The sequence below is a fragment of the Chelonia mydas genome, chromosome 7, assembly GCF_015237465.2.
Source record: "Chelonia mydas isolate rCheMyd1 chromosome 7, rCheMyd1.pri.v2, whole genome shotgun sequence".
NCBI lineage: Eukaryota > Metazoa > Chordata > Testudines > Cheloniidae > Chelonia > Chelonia mydas.
The window spans coordinates 80,481,815-80,501,447 of NC_057853.1; the positions used below are offsets into that span (position 1 = coordinate 80,481,815).

At 39.7% G+C, this 19,633-nt stretch overlaps 1 protein-coding gene across 1 annotated transcript; it reads left to right on the forward strand.

Moving 5' to 3' along the window:
* The first annotated feature begins 5,252 nt into the window (after positions 1–5,252).
* Positions 5,253–11,450, forward strand: SRGN (serglycin). The gene is made up of 3 exons (XM_007054652.4): positions 5,253–5,386; positions 7,616–7,763; positions 10,478–11,450. The coding sequence occupies exons 1-3, from the start codon at positions 5,296–5,298 to the stop codon at positions 10,686–10,688; spliced, it is 450 nt and encodes a 149-aa protein (XP_007054714.1). The 5' UTR covers positions 5,253–5,295; the 3' UTR covers positions 10,689–11,450.
* Positions 11,451–19,633: the final 8,183 nt, after the last annotated feature.

A 19,633-nucleotide genomic window follows, 5' to 3' on the forward strand; every position in this document is an offset into this window, starting at 1 on the left:
AGAATAACGGCCAAATGTGGTCGGCTTCTTGAGGTGTGATTCACAACAACAGCTTTTATACATTTTCAGAGGTTCACTGACAGAGGAGTAGGATGCAAACTAAAACAAATGGAACTGTAGTGACACGATTTCCCTAGGCACTTGTGGTTGACATCTTTGTATGATATGTAGGAAAGAATTTAGAGTAAGAAATAAATAAAATGAGTTTAACGCTGAGAATAAATTTCCCTTATGATTGAAAGAGGTTTGAATGCAACAGGAATTCCATATTAAATGGGATACTGTCACGGCCTTACCTGTGCAAGAGGGTTATTATACTGTAGTACTGCAATAACTTTGGGTCTGTTTTTTTCCACTACAGAAAAACATGTTCTGAAGTTTGTAATTCAGTGATAAATCATGAATCTGAAACCTGATGCACACAAAGTTTTTGCCTATATGCAGAGGCTTACTGGAGCGGCGGCGTGGGGGGGGAAGTTACTTAAGCTCTCTTTTACTCATGGAGTCATTAAAATAATGTGGCAACTGACAAATATCTTTGCAAATAAACTGGTACAATGAAAAGGAACAGAAAGCTTGGGCTTGATTCTTCAGCATGGTAGCTAAAGTGGTGCAACTTCATGTGTGGATGCTCATAAATAGATTTAAAATATTTTAAATGTTTGTCTGTTTTTCTGTACAGGGCAAGCTAAATGGATCAACCAGTTTTAAACTTCCGTAAGCATATCTACACAAGGGGTTTCAGCCGTTTAATTAAACTAGTGCAACTTCATGTGTAGACAAGCTTTAACAATGTGGAATTGTGTCCTAAATTTACTACCTCATTAGAAAGTTCATCAAGTAATTCGATTTCAGGAAATAATACTAGGTCAAAATATGTTATGCCAGAATGGGTTATATAGGTTCGTAGCGAGAAACAACTCCGTCTTCATCAGAAGCTACTAATGTTATGGTGTTTTTAGGGGTGTGAAAATGGAAGTGGGTACTTAAGTGCTTAAGCATTTTAGTGCTTCTGTCCTAATCATTGCTTTCAGAGTCAGTAATCAGCACCTTTTAGTGATTCCCATGTTCTAGAAAAACTATAATTTATTTATGTAGTGAATTAATAATATATTTTTTCAAGTACAATGAACTCTTTTAGCATCTATTATCAGGGATCAAGTCTAAGAGGGTACAGCCTGTGTTTATCCAGACAAACCACTTAGTTGATATTTAGAGAGTATGGATAGGGAGAATTGCAACAGAACTCTAGCAAGGCTCCTCAACTTGTGAATATAGCTTCCACTCCTGCAAACATGCACTGTTATAGTTGTGAGTTTTTCTTTACAGTTCCTTCCATGTTGTTGTTGTTGTTGATGACCCTTCATGCTAAATCGGAGTTCTTCAAGTTTTTCCTTCTAAGTTGTTTGTTTTTAATGATCACTGAGGCATCTTCTCTTACTCATTGCTTTTCTCTTTTTAGGTAGCTACCATCTTGTATGGCTTGTGACTTCTGAACTTTATTCTAAATCTCCAAAGAGTAAGGGGGCACCTGAAATCTGTTGTCTTCCAGGAAATGCAAGGGCATGCAGATTGTTTATTATTACTGTAGGACTTAAGAAATAGGCTTGTGGCATTCAGGTGAAGATCACATTGAACTTCATACAAGAAATGAAACTGTGATTATTAATAGGACTTTTGCCCTTCTCTCCCATAGAATTCTTTTGTGCTTTCATGGCTGTTCCCTTTTGAAAGCAGCAATCTGTCAAAATAAACACTATGGTCTGAAAGATCTTTGGGAATATAACTTTAATCCTAAAAAGTCTAAAGCAATTGATAAAATAAGGACTGACATTGGGGCAGACAGTTTTGTGTGCATAAACTGAACATATCTGACACCCTGAGATTCACCCAGGTTCTGAATGCTTCATCAGCATCTATGATAGTGCTGTAGTATAATAGGCTGAGAGCTAAACTATACTGAAACCCTTTCAAGGTTTGCCCTCTTTTTGAAAAGATACTGTCAAGTATCTAGCTCCAATGAATTGTCCTTATAGCAGGATTCTGGGGCATGTCTTCAGCAGGAAATACCATAGGAAGACTAAGCCTATGTCTACACTACAGTTTATGTTGGTATAACTTGAATAAATGTTATGTTGGTATAACTTGAATAAATCACCCCCATGAACGACATAAGTTATACCAGCATAAGCGCCGGCGCTCACGGGGGCTGGAGTAGTTAAGCCGACGGGAGAGTTCTCGTCTGTTGGCTTAGAGCGGCTGCATTAGAGAGCTTATAGTAGTGCAGTTGCATTGGTGCAGCTGTGCCGCTGTAAACTCTGTAGTGTAGCCATGCCCTAAATCTCATTCACATAAGGGAAAAAGACTCCTCCCTTTGGAAAGCACTAAGGCCTTATCCACATGGGAAGACTTTTCAGTATAGATTGTCCGGAATGCATCCGATGAAGTGAGCTGTAGCTCACGAAAGCTTATGCGCAAATAAATTTGTTAGTCTCTAAGGTGCCACAAGTACTCCTTTTCTTTTTGTGAGTACAGACTAACACAGCTGCTACTCTGAAACCTATACTGGCAGGGGCATGCACAGGAATTTAAATATCACTTGTTTTGGAGGGACATGTTCTGTGCCCCCACCATGACCCCAGGGCCGGAGGAGCTGTCAGCTCCTGCCATGGCCCCGGGGCTGGAGGTGCTCCCTCTCCTTGCCAGGGCCCTAGGGCCACATGAGCTCGCTGTCACTGCCCTTAGGATGGAGGAGCTCGCTTTCCAAGCCATGGCACTGGGGCCAGAGGAGTTCTCTGCCCCCGCCAATTATTGCAGGGGCCCAGGCCCCTGCTTGCCTCCCCTTGTGCATGCCCCTGTATATTGGTATAACTGTAATGAAATAATGTGTCCAACACTTTTGTTTATGCCAGCTTGAGCTACTTCCCTTGAATTCTATCCCTTTCCAGTATCCCTCAGATCCCCACAACCGCTGTGGAACACTGCTGGGGTGGTGGTGTGAACAGGACCAAAATGTATTCAACACCAGGTACAGAGAGCCTGATCAACACCTAGTTCTAATATGAGTTAATCATGCTGTCTGAATCCAGAGTTAAACACTGTTTGGCCCTAGGTGACCAGATGTCCCGATTTTATAGGGACAGTCCCGATTTTTGGGCCTTTTCTTATATAGGCACCTATTACTCCCCACCTCCTGTCCTGATTTTTCACACTTGCTATCTGGTCACCCTATTTGGCCCTGTCCACACCAGTCCTCACCCTAGTTCAGGGAGGAGAGGCCTCAGGAAGAGCCGTGTTTAAATCTGGATGTCAGAAACAGCTCAGTTGCTTGAGTAGACAGGACGCCCTTATAATGCTGTTTGATCAAAGACCTCACCTGCTATGAGTACTTCCAGGGCTGGGCCCTATCCTCTCTCTCTCTCTCTCTCCCCATTTCAAGTCCCACTTCCATTTGTTTTCTTTCTCCCTAACTGCTTTTCTTGCTTTTCGTTTATGGGTGCAATCAGTGCAGATCTTGGCCGGGTTTGATCAACACACACATTTCTTACCCACCTGTTGGAGTGCTAATGCCACAAAAAGAAGTTCTTTTTCTTTAACTTACAGAGTTCAAATGGGGCTTCCTAATAGAAAGTCTAGTAGTTAGAATCGTTTACATGGTCTCAGTTGGTTTTGTAGTCTGCTGGGAGATCAGGAGGCAGGAACTACTAGACCAAATTCTGTGTGACAGATGCAATACACTGGAAACACAGACTATTCAAAGATTATTATATTGAGATGTGACAGGTGCTATTGACACATGGAATATTCAAAGACTATTGCATCACCTTTATATGTTATATGTATCTTTATGGGCTAGTGATTGTATTTCTGGGTCAATAGGTGAGCTAAATGGTTCTAAACTAAATTCACCAACTCAGATCACTGTGGGGTAATTAATGCAAATTTTTAGTACAGGTAACAAGTCTGTGGAAGTTTCATACCCAGGGGAGATAGCGCATATACCAATTTGTCCTGGTTCAAAAGGCATGGCAAACAAAGAACTGTAAACTATATAAGGAGACTGTCCTGATCTGGGAACTGACATGAAACTGTGATCAATAGTGGCAGGCCATGTGAGAAGTGCCTGAAGTACTTTAATTTGATCAGCGTCCCCATGTGGAAGATGGCTGACTGCCTGGAAAATTAGATCTGCAGATAAACTGTTTATTGTTTTTATTATATGTTTTCTCTGTAATGCTTTTGTTCTGAATAAATAGTACTTTGATTTATGAGAACTGGATGGTCACTGGTTAATTCTGTTATTGCTATTGAGAGAACAGGACTGCAGGTGCTTAACTACAGTGAGACAGGCTAAGAGAAACACAGTGAATTGCAGGAATCTGCAGCCCGATTCCCCAATCTGGAGAAAGTGCATTGTGGGATCCCTTCCCTGAAAGGTGATGGCAAGAGGCCTGAGACCTAAACAGGGTGCCATCAAAGAGGTCATGCATGGGTCAGAGGTGCAGTTACTTTGGGAATTGTGACATGTTGTTCTAAAACCTAGCTGGCATCTGGGGAACCAGCTGGAAATTTTCAAGGGGAATTTCTACTAAGATTTACTTTATAAATGTACTGAAAAAATTCTCCTCACTGCTATTATGTAGGTCTAGGCTTCCACCTTCCAAGAAATAAAAAAGCTGTTGGAATACAAATCCTGAATTTAAGAGTTTTTCCAAAGTGAGAGTTTCGCAGACCGTGTAAGCTTCACATTTCACACTGATCCTGCTACAAACAATAAGCTTATCAAAGCTTGCTTTAGAAAGGGGAAATATACTTGAGTTGCCAATGCAACACTACAGTTGCCTGAAAGTTTGGGATATCAACAAACTGCTACCTTTTATTTTTTAACTAGGAGTGGCAAATGTACACTTGACTTCTGACAGCTGACATATCTGCAGGTACTGTATGTTTAGGGGAAAGCCTGTGGGGAGGCAGGATTGTGTCACATACTTCTGGACCCTCATTTCTAATAGCTGAAATAAGATTTTTATTATGGTGCTTCCTGGGAACCCAAACCCACTGTCTTTGCTCTGGCAAAACTTCTCTTGAAGTCAGTGGTGATTTTTGTCTGAGTAAAAACCACGTAATTAGACTCGGCTTTTATTGTAGATGTCTCACTGAATTCAGTCAGGAAGTTGTGACGCAGGTTATGGGTTGGGTTTGAGGTTTTGGAATCCTTTTCTAAAAGTCGATCTCATTGCCTCGTTTTATTTCCTAAGTGTGAAGCCGTGGTGAAGAGTGCTGGAGTGCGGAGGAATGCAAGCCAAAATGCAGACTCGTGTCAGATGTAATGGGAGGATTTTCCTGGCTGTTTGTATAATCCTCTTTATGGGATACACAGCACAAGGTAAAATTGTGAATGGTTGTTATTTCTATAATCCTCTTTCTAAACTGTGTAGCGCAGGCCAAGTAAGTATACTATTGATTTTAAAGAATACTTGTAATTGACCTTGAAGTAGGAATGCAAAACCTACTTTTTATAAAATTAAATCTGTTTTTTGTTAAACTTTCCATCATGATGAGTTTTTGTATAATGCCAATGATGATAAAATTGTTTTTGGCAAGTGGATCTTTATATAGATGATACATGTAGTTAGTATTAGTATTTATTATATAAAAAACATTATTTAAATGACGGACATGGCAAGTTACAGAAGTTCTATATAAATGTCTTAGCCAGCTGTTTTTGTAGTGGCTGGAATATATCAACATCATGCTATGATCACAATAATCTACAGATTTTTCAATTAACTGAGTCTGAAATACAGCAATCTAAAATGGATCTAAATTTCAGAAAGTAAGAACTTCAAGCAGACCTTTATTGGAGTTGTTTCAATCAACAGTGAGGCTAATAAATCACCTGCATATAATATGTAAAATTACAGATTTTACTTTGTAAAAGCAACTATGGTGCCTAATTTTGCCCTCTTTTATACCCTGGCAACCCATTGACTTTAGTGGGTTTGTTTGGACTTCTGTCTGATTGTTGAATGTAAGGTCTTAACAGGTAAGCAAATATTTGAGAAGATGCATATTTCTGATATTATATCTTCACTTGTTTCATGAGGAAATAGGAAATTTGTGTAAGTATGGGGAAGTTAAGGGTTTGATTCAATACAGCAAAAATTACAACACCGTGCACTATAACAGCTAAAAGGAAATTATTGCTTCACAATGACACACACATTCTGGATGTATTTCTTACAAGAGACATCTAGTTTTCAAGCCACATACGTATATTTCCTGTAGAGATATTATCACAGCGATATTCATTAATTAGATATCTACTGGTGTTTCCATCCTAAATATTGTTTTCTTTGGATGACTATTACCTGAATTTTTTGCACACAAATTACTCAGGGTGTGGTACATATTACTTCTTACATTTATTAAAAACAGCCTTTACTTTTAATATACAATAATAGTTTACTAATAATATACAAACAGAAGAAATAACGATGAAAAGGAAAAGGTACTATGAGAGAGACGTGGAATAATGGCTATACATATCTCTCCAAACACATTCTTTCTCCTGTAGATGAAATGTGTGCATCAGAAGATTGGAAGAGTGACTCAGTACAGTATGGTAACAGACAATGTTAAAAGGACCTGTAATTATGGAGAAGAGACTTTTCCAAAGAACAAAATGAAATTAGACTAAAATACCAAAAGAAGGAGAATATAACATGAGGCTTCAGATGCAATTAGTTAATGATACCAAAAGAAGGATGAAAAGTTTAATCCTAAATGTATTTTTGATGGTTTCAAGTGTTTTGTTTGTTGGTTTATTTTTTGTTTTGCTCCTCTGAAATTTTTTTAAGAAAGCTTTTGCAGCCGAGCCTTAGATGTGAATGTAGGCTAGACATTGTGGGAGGAGAGGAAGTAAAAGAGCATCTGAAAAGTGTTTAGTGAACATCTGCAGCAGCTACTTTCCAAGAAGTCAGTAAATACGCACTGCAGTCTATGCTACAGGGGCTTATTATTAATGGGCAGATCCCACAGGGAGGGTTGGGGAGGAAATCTCTGTGAGGATTCTTTAATGGAGATTGCCTCAGTATTGTTCTGTTGGGGAGGTAGGTTACCTTTGGCAGATTCTGGGGGATCTGCTGGAGGCTAGGGCAATCCACAGGAAGGCTCTGTGCCTCCACACCAACTCTGGCACCTGGCAGCCAGAGTGTGCTGGGCACCTCACAAGACAGGACCCATGCTTTTCACATTGTTATGTGCCTTTCCAGGCTGTATGTGTCCTTTTCATACATGTCCATTTAATTCTGAAATCTACTCCTTTGTGTTGTCATAAGAGACATGGAAGTTCATCTAGCTGTTTCATATGGAATTTCTTCAGTGTTTGGAAGATGTGCCCATATGGATATAATATGGAATACAGGAATATTACTTATGGATAGTACTGATTAATTTAAAAATGTCTTGTCAGAATTGTTTATGGTTTGGTAATCACTAAATATATACATATAATTATAACTACCAGTTTCCTGATCAGGAGTTCATAAAGTAAAATAGTCCATAATACTGACTACAGTAATTCATACTAATAATGTATGAATAATTTGATCAGGTGTTCCAGTTCAGAAAGCAAGATTCCAGAGAGTTAGATGCAGACCTGACATCTTGTCTGCTAACTGCATTGAAGAAAAAGGACCGTTGTTTGAAATGTCTGAAAGTGGAGCTAACAGAATCCTCCCTCCCAAGGCTGATCCATTTCTGTAAGTAAATGAATTGTCCCTTCAGTATTTATGGTTGGCATCAATAAGCTTTCAGTATTCTTAGCTAAGGCGCTTACATTTTTGACTTTTAATGTACATAAGAACCATCATACTGCTCAGATCCATGGTCCATCGAGCCCAGCGTCTGTCTTCCAACAGTGGCCAATGCCAGGTGCTTCAGAGGGAATGAACAGAACAGGGAATCATTGAGTGATCCATCCCCATCTCATCCACTTCCAGCTTCTGGCAAACAGAGCCTAGGGACACTCAGAACATGGGGTTTCATCTCTTACCATCCTAGCTAATAGCCATTGATGGACCTATCCTTCATGAATTTATCTAATTCTTTTTTGAACCCTGTTATAATTTTGGCTATCTATCTATCTATCTATCTATCTATCTATCTATCTATCTATCTATCTATCTATCTATCTATCTTTAGACTGTTATGCATTTGATTTTCCTTTGCATGTTGGAAGAGTATTAATTTTTAAAAGTGATAGTACAAACATGGCTAAGTTTTTGACATTTACAATACACTGGTGTGGATGATGATCATATTTCACTAAAGTCTAAGGAGACAACTGGTATATTGCGTAGGATTTGTCATAGCCAGTCAGACCAATGCCAATTAAATTTGGTATCCCATCTCACGCAGTGACAAATCCTCGGTATTTCTAATGAGCGCACAATCCAACCCCTGTTTTCAGTACACCGAGCCACTTGTGCAATATTATATATGGCGATCCAGAATGGAAATACTGTTTCCTGATGTCTTTGATGATCAGCATATGTTCTTAAACCTGAGGCTTGAATGCCATTATAAATATTGTTGTTCATAAAATTTCCCTTTAAAAAAATCCATTGATGGTATTTGACCTCCTTAGCAGTCAGTTCTCAGTTTGACTGCATGCTGTATAAAGTATTTCCTTCTATTGATCTAAATTCACCTGCCATTAAGGGTTAGGACTCTGGCTAATCCTGAGGAATGTAAACTCTTTAAGCAATGGATATAAGGATCTTTGGCCCCAAAGGGCACTTTACCAGGAAAGAAAGGTCTGTGATCCCAGGGAGGAGTGGCTGTGTTGGCCTTCCGAGACAAAGGTCTTGTCTACACTACCAGGTAAGTCGACCTAAGTTACGCTACTCCAGCTACGTGAATAATGTAGCTGGAGTTGACGTAGCTTTGGTCAACTTACTGCGGTGTTTACATCATGCTGTGTCGACATGAGATGCTCTCCCATCGACTTACTTTACTCCTCTCATTCCGATGGAGTACCTGAGTCAACCGGAGAACGCTCTGTGGTCACTTTTGCACATTTTCACTAGACCCGCTAAATCGACCCCTGCTGCATCGATCCCCGGTAAGTGTAGACATGGTCAAAGCTTCTCCTGCCTATTCCCAGCTGGGAGCCACTCCTTTTTTCTCCAGGGCTGCTTTTAAGCCTCGCTACCCGTCTTGGGTGCTGCTGATCCTACTACTGCATCATATTGAGAAAACCTGCATAATACTTTCAAAAGACAAGCTTTGGAACTTAAAATCATAACTTTGCTAGACACTAAAAATCATAATCTTAATAAAGACACTGGATTCATGGCTTATTACAACAATCTGTTACCCACTAACCCCTCTTTTTGTCCTAAGACTAGGGATCTTAATGAGCCACTTCACCTTGAATGGTCTCTTAGGGCTTGGCTACACTTGCAAGTTAGAGTGCATTAAAGCAGCCCCGAGCACTCTAACTCCTGAGGTGTCCACATTGGCAAGGCACATAGAGCACCTGGACTCTGCAGCTGGAGTGTTCCTGGTAATCCACCTCCACAAGAAGCATAAAGCTTTCTGCGCCCCGGCTGAAACGCCCGGGCGTCAGTGTGGACGAGGTATTGCGTTACTGTTCTGTGATTGGCTTCCAGAAACGTCCCATAATCCCCTGAAGTCAAGTGGCCACTCTTCTCATTGTTTTGAAATTGGCTGCAGGCATGTGGATATCCCCTTTCAAAGCTCCGTTTCTGACAGCAGGCATGCTTATCTGCTCTGGGACAAAGCAAACCATTAGTGTGGAATGCTGCTGTTGTGTGTGTGTGGTGGGGGGGGGGTGGAGAGAGGGGTCTGCTGCTGTGTGAACTTACAAGACAGCATGCTGACACACTCTCAGCCTCCCAAAACACACTGTCTCTCCCCCCACATACGCATAACACACTCCCTGTCACACTCCATCCCCCCATTTGAAAAGCATGTTGCAGCCACTTGCACACTGGAATAGCTACCACAATCCACTGCTCTTTGGAGCGTTGTAAGAGCTGCTAATATGGCCATGCAAGTGCGCTGGCAGCTGACAATGTAAACACACAGCAGCATTTTCCTTGCTGCGGCCTCCGAAGGCTGGTTTAACTCCCGGCACTCTACATCTGCAAGTGTAGCCAAGCCCTTAGTTTAGCATACATAGTTCGCACATATTCTATCTGTTTGACCTTGTATTTAGCTGTGACACTCTGAGTACATTTCCGAGACCTGAAGAAGACCACTCTGTAGCTCAAAAGCTTGTCTCTCTCACCAACAGAAGTCAGTCCAATAAAAGATATTACTTCACACACCTGGTCTCTCATTGAGAAAAGGCGCAGTTCAGTGTCAGCTGATGGGTGTTAAGCAGAATGGGACAATCATGTTTGTCCTTATGAGTAAATTGTATTGTGATTGTTCTCCTATATTTCAGGATGAAGAAATTTCAGGAGCAACCTGGTATTTTCTCACTTTATGATGAGGAATCTGGATCTGGGGCTGACAACATACCTGAAATAGAATCAGAATCTGAATCTGGGTCAGGAATTGATTACAATGTTGAGTATCCTAACTTGTCATCTTCTGGCTTGGTGCAAAAAGAGGAGTTGAAGCAGGAATTAACAAATGAAGATTTAATGCTGTAAGAAAGAAGACTTTATCTCTTTCATGATGATTATTCACAGCACTTCTTCTATGTTGTATAATTAAGTGATTAGTCATAGGACAAACAGTTTTATAAAAATTATAATCCAAAAAAGTGCCTTATAATCTTTATTACTTTTCTTTGCTAAAAAAATCTTTGTTAAATGTGACTTTACCTAAATTTATATGTGTATTTTATATCTAAGCTTGGGATATTTCTGAAATCATGGGAAGATGGAATCTAAAAGATCCATGATAGTCTTGCTGAAGACAAATATTAGTATAGAGAAGAAAATGACTGGAAAATATTAGGTATGTGTATTCAAGCAGCAATCCAGGAGTCACAAACATACAAAGTAATGTAACTAAAAGTAAACGTCCCCAAACTTTTTCTTTGTTCCCCCTAGATAAATTTCCGTATAAAGTACCAATAAGCTTATTTGTGAAATTAATTGTTTGCTATTATAAAATGTATTCCATATTACACAATAACTAATATAATGTTACTTTAATAATTGGACTTTTTATAACACCCAGTGGGCCTCAATACAATATTAATATAATTTTGGCTGTACCTGTTAGTATAAATGATGGTCACATAGGTCCAAGAATCATGGCCCCTTCTACATTCCTTCTGTGTGACTATTATTAAAAGTGGTTAAAGAACAACTGCACTTGTTATATTTTAAATTTCTGGCTGAATATTTTTCCTTATATTTGCATCTACTCAGTTGTAATACTATTAAAATTTTAATGTAACCAAATACCGATTTTTTTTCTTAAATGCTGGAGTGAGTGCTCAAAAATATGGGTGGAAATGAACAATAAACAATTTTGTATTCTAGTAGCCTTCATTAAAAAAGTATCTAAAATACACTATCTGTGAAAAGGTTATAATGTGAGACACAATAAATCCATGGCTGCAGAAAATACACCAATTTTGAGGATTTAAGATCTTTCCACGGGTTTTATCAGATTTTAAATTATCTTTTAAAATACAATAATTTCTAGCTCCTCCAGTTGCTGATTACCCACAACTCACAATGAAGTCAGTGTGAATTTTGCCACTGACTTCACAAGGAGCAGTATTAGTTTTCGAAAGCGCTAGAGACATTCTCTCTGCTGACCAGGAAAGACCTGGAACTGTTTGCCCTGAAGCCAGGCCAATGCTTTTATGTTTGATTTTGCTACCCTGATAGAAAGAGAATCTTTTTTTGTATTTCATATGAAATAACACTCCTCCCCGTCACACTCACTTTCCCCAGCCCTTTCACTTGCTAAGTTTTTAGCCCATCCTCAGAAAAATCAGTAGAGTCCTAAAGTTATCCAGAAGGAGATAAAATCTTGTAGTTTACAAGGAAGAACAACATACTTGGTAGCACTGACAACTGTTTAAATTATTAATACAATTTTAACAGGTTGGATGAAAGTTTATAGAACAAGTGTTACCAGTCTTTTTAGGTGTCTCCCATGACGACATCCGCCTTTTAAATAAAATGTAAAAAACTAAAACAACCTCTCTACCCCAGAAATAACATTAGAGGTACATGATATTCCGTTTTTAAATACAAAGCCAGTATAGTTCTATAGGCAGTAATATAAAGGTAATATCTGCTGTGTTTACTGGGGTAACTGCTTCATTCAAAGGACCCAATCCAGCAAACCACTTAACTGGGTGAAGAGCCCAAGTCAGTAGAACTACTCATATGCTTGGAAGTCAGGATGTGTTTAAGTGCTTTGCTGGATTGTGGCCTGAGTGCTCAGCACCTTGCAGGATTGAGCCCAATGACAGCAAAACATGCAGAAGATAACGATGTATACCAAGTTTCAGAGTAGCAGCCATGTTAGTCTGTATCTGCAAAAAGAAAAGGAGTACTTGTGGCGCCTTAGAGACTAACAAATTTATTTGAGCATAAGCTTTCATGAGCTACAGTTCACTTCATCGGATGCATGCAGTGGAACTTTGTGACTTTGTCCTCACCCATAACTATTTCACATTTGGGGACAATGTATACCTTCAAATCAGCGGCACCGTTATGGGTACCCACATGGCCCCACAGTATGCCAACATTTTTATGGCTGACTTAGAACAACGCTTCCTCAGCTCTCGTCCCCTAACGTCCCTACTCTACTTGAGCTACATTCATGACATCTTCATCATCTGGACCCATGGAAAAGAAGCCCTGAGGAATTCCACCATGATTTCAACAATTTCCATCCCACCATCAACCTCAGCCTGGACCAGTCCACACAAGAGATCCACTTCCTGGACACTATGGTGCTTATAAGCAATGGTCACATAAACACCACCCATACCGGAAACCTACTGACCACTATACTTACCTACATGCCTCCAGCTTTCATCCAGACCACACCGCACGATCCATTGTCTACAGCCAAGCTCTATGATACAACCACATTTGCTCCAACCCCTCAGACAGAGACAAACACCTACAAGATCTCTATCAAGCGTTCTTACAACTACAGTACCCACCTGCTGAAATGAAGAAACAGATTGACAGAGCCAGAAGAGTACCCAGAAGTTACCTACTACAGGACAGGCCCAACAAAGAAAATAACAGAACCCCACTAGCCATTACCTTCAGCCCCCAACTAAAACCTCTCCAGCGCATCATCAAGGATCTACAACCTATCCTGAAGGACGACCCATCACTCTCACAGATCTTGGGAGACAGGCCAGTCCTTGCTTACAGACAGCCCCCCAACCTGAAGCAAATACTCATCAGCAACCACACACCACACAACAAAAACACTAACCCAAGAACCTATCCTTGCAACAAAGCCCGTTGCCAACTGTGTCCACATACCTATTCAGAGGACACCATCACTGGGCTTAATCACATCAGTCACACTATCAGAGGCTCATTCACCTGCACATCTACCAATGTGATATATGCCATCATGTGCCAGCAATGCCCCTCTGCCATGTACAGTAACCAAACCAGACAGTCTCTACATAAAAGAGTAAGTGGACACAAATCAGACGTCAAGAATTTGTGACGGGGCAAGGCCAGATGGCTATAGAAAAGTAGTGGGAGATAGATATATTAGCTCCAGGTGAAACAAATCCCTGGTACCAGGATAAGTGAAATGGCAGCTGCTCCATGTCAGTTAAGAACTTTCCAGAAGGCAGGGAGAAGGCTAGGTTGATTGGGACACCTGAAGCCAATCGGGCTGGCTGAAACCAGTTACTCAGGTGGGTGTGCACGTCAGGAGCTGTGGGAGGAAGTTGTGCTGTTGGAGAGGCTGAGTAGTACACACCATATCAGGCACAAAAAAGGAGGCCCTGAGGTAAGGGTGAAGTGGAGCTTGAGGAAGTGAGGGCTGCTGTGGGGGAAGTAGCCCAGGGAATTGTACATGTCATGTTTCTAAAAGGTCAGCTACCATAGCTGATACTATTAGGGTCCCTGGGCTGGAGCCCGAAGTAGAGGGTGGGCCCGGGCTCCCTCCCCCCCTTTGCCTGCTGATTAATCACTGAGACTGGGAGACAACAGAGACTGTGCAAGGAAGGATAACTTCTCCTCACCTCCGTCGCTGGCTTATGATGAAAATGGCTCAGTAGACTGTGTCCCTTGTCTCTAGAGAGAGAAGGGTTACGTGCAGGGTCACGGTGAGCCTCTGAGGCTAGTGAAATCCGCCAGGAAACGCGGGACCCACGGAGGCAAAGACAGAGCTTTGTCACAAATTATAACATTCAAAAACCAGTTGGAGAACACTTCAATTTCTCTGGTCACTTGATTACAGACCGAAAAGCTGCAATTTTTCAACAAAAAACTTCAAAAACAGACTCCAACGAGAGACTGCTGAATTGGAATTAATTTGCAAACTGGACACCATTACATTAGGCTTGAATAAAGACTGGGAGTGGATGTGTCATTACACAAAATAAAACTATTTCCCCATGTTTATTTCCCCCGCCCCCATTCCTCACACATTCTTGTCAACTGCTGGAAATGGCCCACCTTGATTATCACTACAAAAGGTTTTTTTTTTTCTCTCCTACTGGTAATAGCTCACCTTACCTGATCACTCTCATTACATGCATGCATCCGATGAAGTGAGCTGTAGCTCACGAAAGCTTATGCTCAAATAAATTTGTTAGTCTCTAAGGTGCTACAAGTACTCCTTTTCTTTTTGCGGATACAGACTAACACGGCTGCTACTCTGAAACTCTTGTTACAGTGTGTATGGTAACACCCATTGTTTCATGTTCTCTGTGTATATAAAATCTCCCCACTGTATTTTCCACTGCATGCATCCGAGGAAGTGAGCTGTAGCTCATGAAAGCTTATGCTCAAATAAATTTGTTAGTCTCTAAGGTGCCACAAGTCCTCCTTTTGGTGTATACCAAGTAACATTGCCATGTAGTGCTGAAAGGACAAACCTACATTTTAACAAGCTAAATTTTCAAATACCCAACATATTCCTCATCTAAAACATGGAATAGAAAATAGATGAGTACTATATCTAAATAAATGGCACATTAACTTCTTTGTATAACAAAGTGTTCATAATTCCAGATGTACTTTTTATATAAATGTAATGATTCTCAACAATTAAAGATGACCTTCGCAGTTAGTAGCATACATTAGGTTTCTCCATATGCTTCTGAAGTTTCAGTAGTAGTGTTAGATTTTTCTCTGGTGCTGTTGTTGTAATCTCTATTATTCTTCTATAGGCTTTTGATGGAAGCATTGACTGAGATCTGAATGTCCTGAGACTATCTAGTGATAGATTGACTGCAAGCAAAGCATTTTATTAGGACTTAGGACTTGCTAGCTCTTCCCAATCAAACTGACTCTCAGGTTGGTGCCATTGTCCCTGATTCAAATTAAACAATGTAGGACTGTGGACCTGCTTTTGATGCTTTATCTGGTAATCACTTCTCGAGGTTCAACTCACCGCTGATGTACAAAATTGCTGTTTAAAAATGTTTTTTGACAGCTGTTTTCTGATGGGTTCTCACAAAAACTGCTTGTTTGTTCCAGATCTGTTGGCCCATCCCTGGTTTTATGAGGTCCAGATGTGAGTGTAAACTTTTGACTCATCAGTAATGCAGTGGCAGCTTTCTTTATGTGTACACTGTTGGAGCAAAACAATTATCACCTCCCTCCGCTCCTCGAACCTTAGCAAAGGGTGTTGCTGCATGTAACATTCCTGTTTTAAATCCCGAAGAAGTACTTGCTTAGAAGTCTGTATACAACTTTTAACAAGGTCACGAATGGGTGGATGATATGGGGCAGTGCACATGAACTTCACCTCAACTGAGCTGACAAAATTTGGCCACAATTAATTCCGATTATTACACACTAGCTTTTTTAGAATTTCATATCCAACAAATACGTATTTTCAATCATTAGGCAGAAGGTGTAGATTTCAAAATGATCTTTGTTGGTCTTTTGAAGCTATTTCCATTTCAAGAGAAAATCTCTGATTTAAAAATGATCCATCACAATCTATAGATAATCACTTGAAGCATTCTTGACAATTGCTGGATTTTTTGCAGTTGATTCTTTTCAGCAATCAGTTTTTGCACACCAAACATAGCTGCAGGTCAATAATTTCATTTCATTGCTTTTAGCTAGTGGTCATGAAGTTATCTGGGTCCCTGTGTCTGTCTGAACACACCCTAAATACCCCATTCTTTGGCACCCATACGTGTGTGTGTGTGTATTGTTTACAACTCCAATACTTGGGACAAGGAAGCTTATTTTCTCGTTCCAGTATGAATAGTGTAGGATTTCATTTGTAAACTATAGTAAACTTCTTTCATTTATAACTAGTGAAACACATCAAATACATTTTAGTGATTTGAAGTTGAAGTGGCAGTCAAGAAAAAATAGCAGCATTGTTTTTTGCTTAGTTTTGAGAATCAATAGATATACACAGTGCCCACTGATGCTGACTGGTTATTTCTGTAAACTGAATGCCTTCTTTAAGTCCTAGAAGCATGGTGAGAGGTTTATAATTTATGTTAAATTTATAACCTTCAGGTATTATGTCATTTCACTAATACTAGTGCTCCCCCTTTCTGTTGTATCCACCTGTTGTCTCTAGTCTCATAGTGCTATTCTATATAGGTTCTTATACCACCCTCATCACCATGGTATTTGAACATCTTTCTGTAGCACATTAAGCGATATGTCATGTATAGTTCATTCTTTCTCTCATCCTCTTCCCAGGGGAAGAATTGCATGTGCAGTATATTGTTCTGATAGGGATTTGTTGTTTAATATATATGTTTATGTATTTTGCTGCTCTGTGTTTACTTTTGAAGGGAATAACATAGAAATATGCCTAGCACTTGGATGAGAGGAGTGAGGTTTGTGATGGTCCTTTGTTCCTGTGGAAGCTCATTCCACAAGGTAGGATTAACCCCTGAGAAAGCTCTGTCTCCTACACACAAAAGCCTTACCCTCGTGGTAGAAACTTCCATTGTGCCTGAGGATCGGATTTGTTGATCATAGTCCTCATCCCAGAAAGCTATGTGGTCTTTTAGATATCCTGGGCCCAGGCCATTGAGCACCTTGAAAATAAGAAATGAGACCCTGAACTTGACTTAGATGTTATGTTCTTTTTATTATATATGTGTACAAAATCGGCCCTGATCCTTATAGGGATCTCTAGACACTACTTCAGTATAAATAGTAATGGTGTGATGACATTTCTTTGCTCAGAGAAACTCTCAGATTAGTTCTTGATCAATCTTAACATAATCCTGTTCACATATTTTAGATGCTTCCTAAGCAAACACAATGGGTCTTTCATCCCCAGATGGTAACACATTGGAGCTCACTGCCCCGGTACTGTATACACACACATTTGCATACAAATTATTGTTGAAGACAATATTGGAGGGTTGTTTATTTTTTATTTGTATTGCAATAGCACTTGCTAAGAAACATGACCATGCTTTGCTTTCCAAACTTCCTTCATTTGGCATGTGGCTAATGATTTTAAAAGACAGACTATAGTCACTAGGCTCGGAAAAAACCTTCCATAGCACTTCAGTTGTCCAATAAATGAACGCAGCTGAACCACATTTTTGTGGGATTTGGTGCATTAACAACATTATCTACCTTTGCATCAGACTACAGCACAACTGGCTAAATCCAGTGACATAAATTATAAAGAGCTGGAAGAATTCACATTTATTTTTCTGCATGTGGAGATCTTAGTCTTCCAGTTGCTAAAGAAGCTCATCCAATTTCCTTAAATGTTGTGGGCCATATGTTCAATGACCAGGAATTCATCCAGATAGCACTCTTTTCCTGACAGATGTTGAAGAATTTGTTCCATTGCACTGATACATAGCAGAAGGAGATGCAATGCCAAAAGATAAACAATTACAACTGAAGAGCCCCTTTGAATAAATTGTTTTGATTCATTTTGCATAAGGATCTTCAAATATAAATGTGCAAATGTATATTTTACTAAAATGCTTTCTGCCAGTTGCAAGAAAGTCCTTAACCCAAGGTACAGGTTGATATGCAGAGAAGGATTTATAGTTACTTTAAAATCTCCACAGATTTTTACTTGTCCAACAATTTAAAACAATGGGCACTGGTGTACCTAGTGATTCCTCTACCAGGTTTTCTAGTTTAGCATCTGTTCTGATGCATTACATGTGGAAGAGGCTGTAGCTTTCATCATTTAGGCTGACAGCAATTCTCAGTGGTCAATCTTACATTAATATTTTTCACAATCTCTATTTAATTGCAAACTAACACTAAAATAACAGCATCTAGTCCTGCACTAGTGTTTAATGGAATTTCAATCAATGACTTGATCTCATGTCATTCTACTGAATTTTAAGCCATGCTTGGTTAAGCAAGATAAGGCCTATCCTTTTTACCAGAGTCCTTGCTATTGCAGTTGTCCCTTATATATTAACATAACTTTCACATCCTCATAACAAGTCTGTTCTGCCTGTACTGAAAAATGGTACCCCCCTGCAAAGACACTGAATGTCCACTATACTTATGAAAAAAGAAAAGGAGTACTTCTGGCACCTTAGAGACGAACAAATTTATTTGAGCATAAGCTTTCGTGAGCTATAGCTCACTTCATTGCTGTAGCTCACGAAAGCTTATGCTCAAATAAATTTGTTCGTCTCTAAGGTGCCACAAGTACTCCTTTTCCTTTTGTGGATACAGACTAACACGGCTGCTACTCTGAAACCTGTCACTATACTTATGGTTTGTGAAAATTTAATGTGGTGTAACAGATACCATATGAAAAAGTGTGGCTTTTGAGGAGGTATACTGTGGCACTAAAAGGGGTTAAGCTTTTATCTAGCATATCATCTCAATTCTACAAAAAGTGTTAACCCATGTCCCAGGAAAATTCCAATCTGGGTAATTCCATTTTATTTACCTAAAATATCTCTACCCTCAACTGTTATGTATTGTTGCTGTGCCCTTTCAAACAACTACCATATATTACCTTAGAGGTGTTGCATTTCAGTGGTGGAGGAAGCAATCTCTGTGTGTAATGTTTGTGTAGTGGTTTGACGATCCTTAAGGATGAAAGGCACTATACATACCTGTTGTATTTTTTTGTGTTGCTTGAATCCAGCAGGACAACACAGTGATACTAGATTATATCATGCCAATTTTATTGCAGCACTGACACACACAGCAAATTTCTCTAGCAGGGAGTAGCCTTTGGAAGCTAATGATTTAACCTCATATGGAATAGAACCTTCAGTCACAAAAAATGTAAACTATTATAACAGAGGTTCTCAAACTGTGGTCTGTGAAGAGCTGGCTGGTCACATGGTGCTGGCTCTGCCTCATGTCCACTTGTTAAATCACATTAAAAGACAATTTATGAATAAATTGAAAACTTTCCTATCATTAATTTCCTATGTAATCAGCTGCTATAGTTGCCATAGGGATGTTAGGCAGGCAACCATGAATGGGCA

Bases quoted from the DNA above. Each gene is read 5' to 3' on its own strand.
- SRGN (XM_007054652.4), top strand. From the start codon at position 5,296: ATGCAAGCCAAAATGCAGACTCGTGTCAGATGTAATGGGAGGATTTTC. The intron at 5,387-7,615 runs GTAAAATTGTGA...TAATTTGATCAG, and splicing joins TATGGGATACACAGCACAAG to GTGTTCCAGTTCAGAAAGCA. The intron at 7,764-10,477 runs GTAAGTAAATGA...CCTATATTTCAG, and splicing joins CCCAAGGCTGATCCATTTCT to GATGAAGAAATTTCAGGAGC.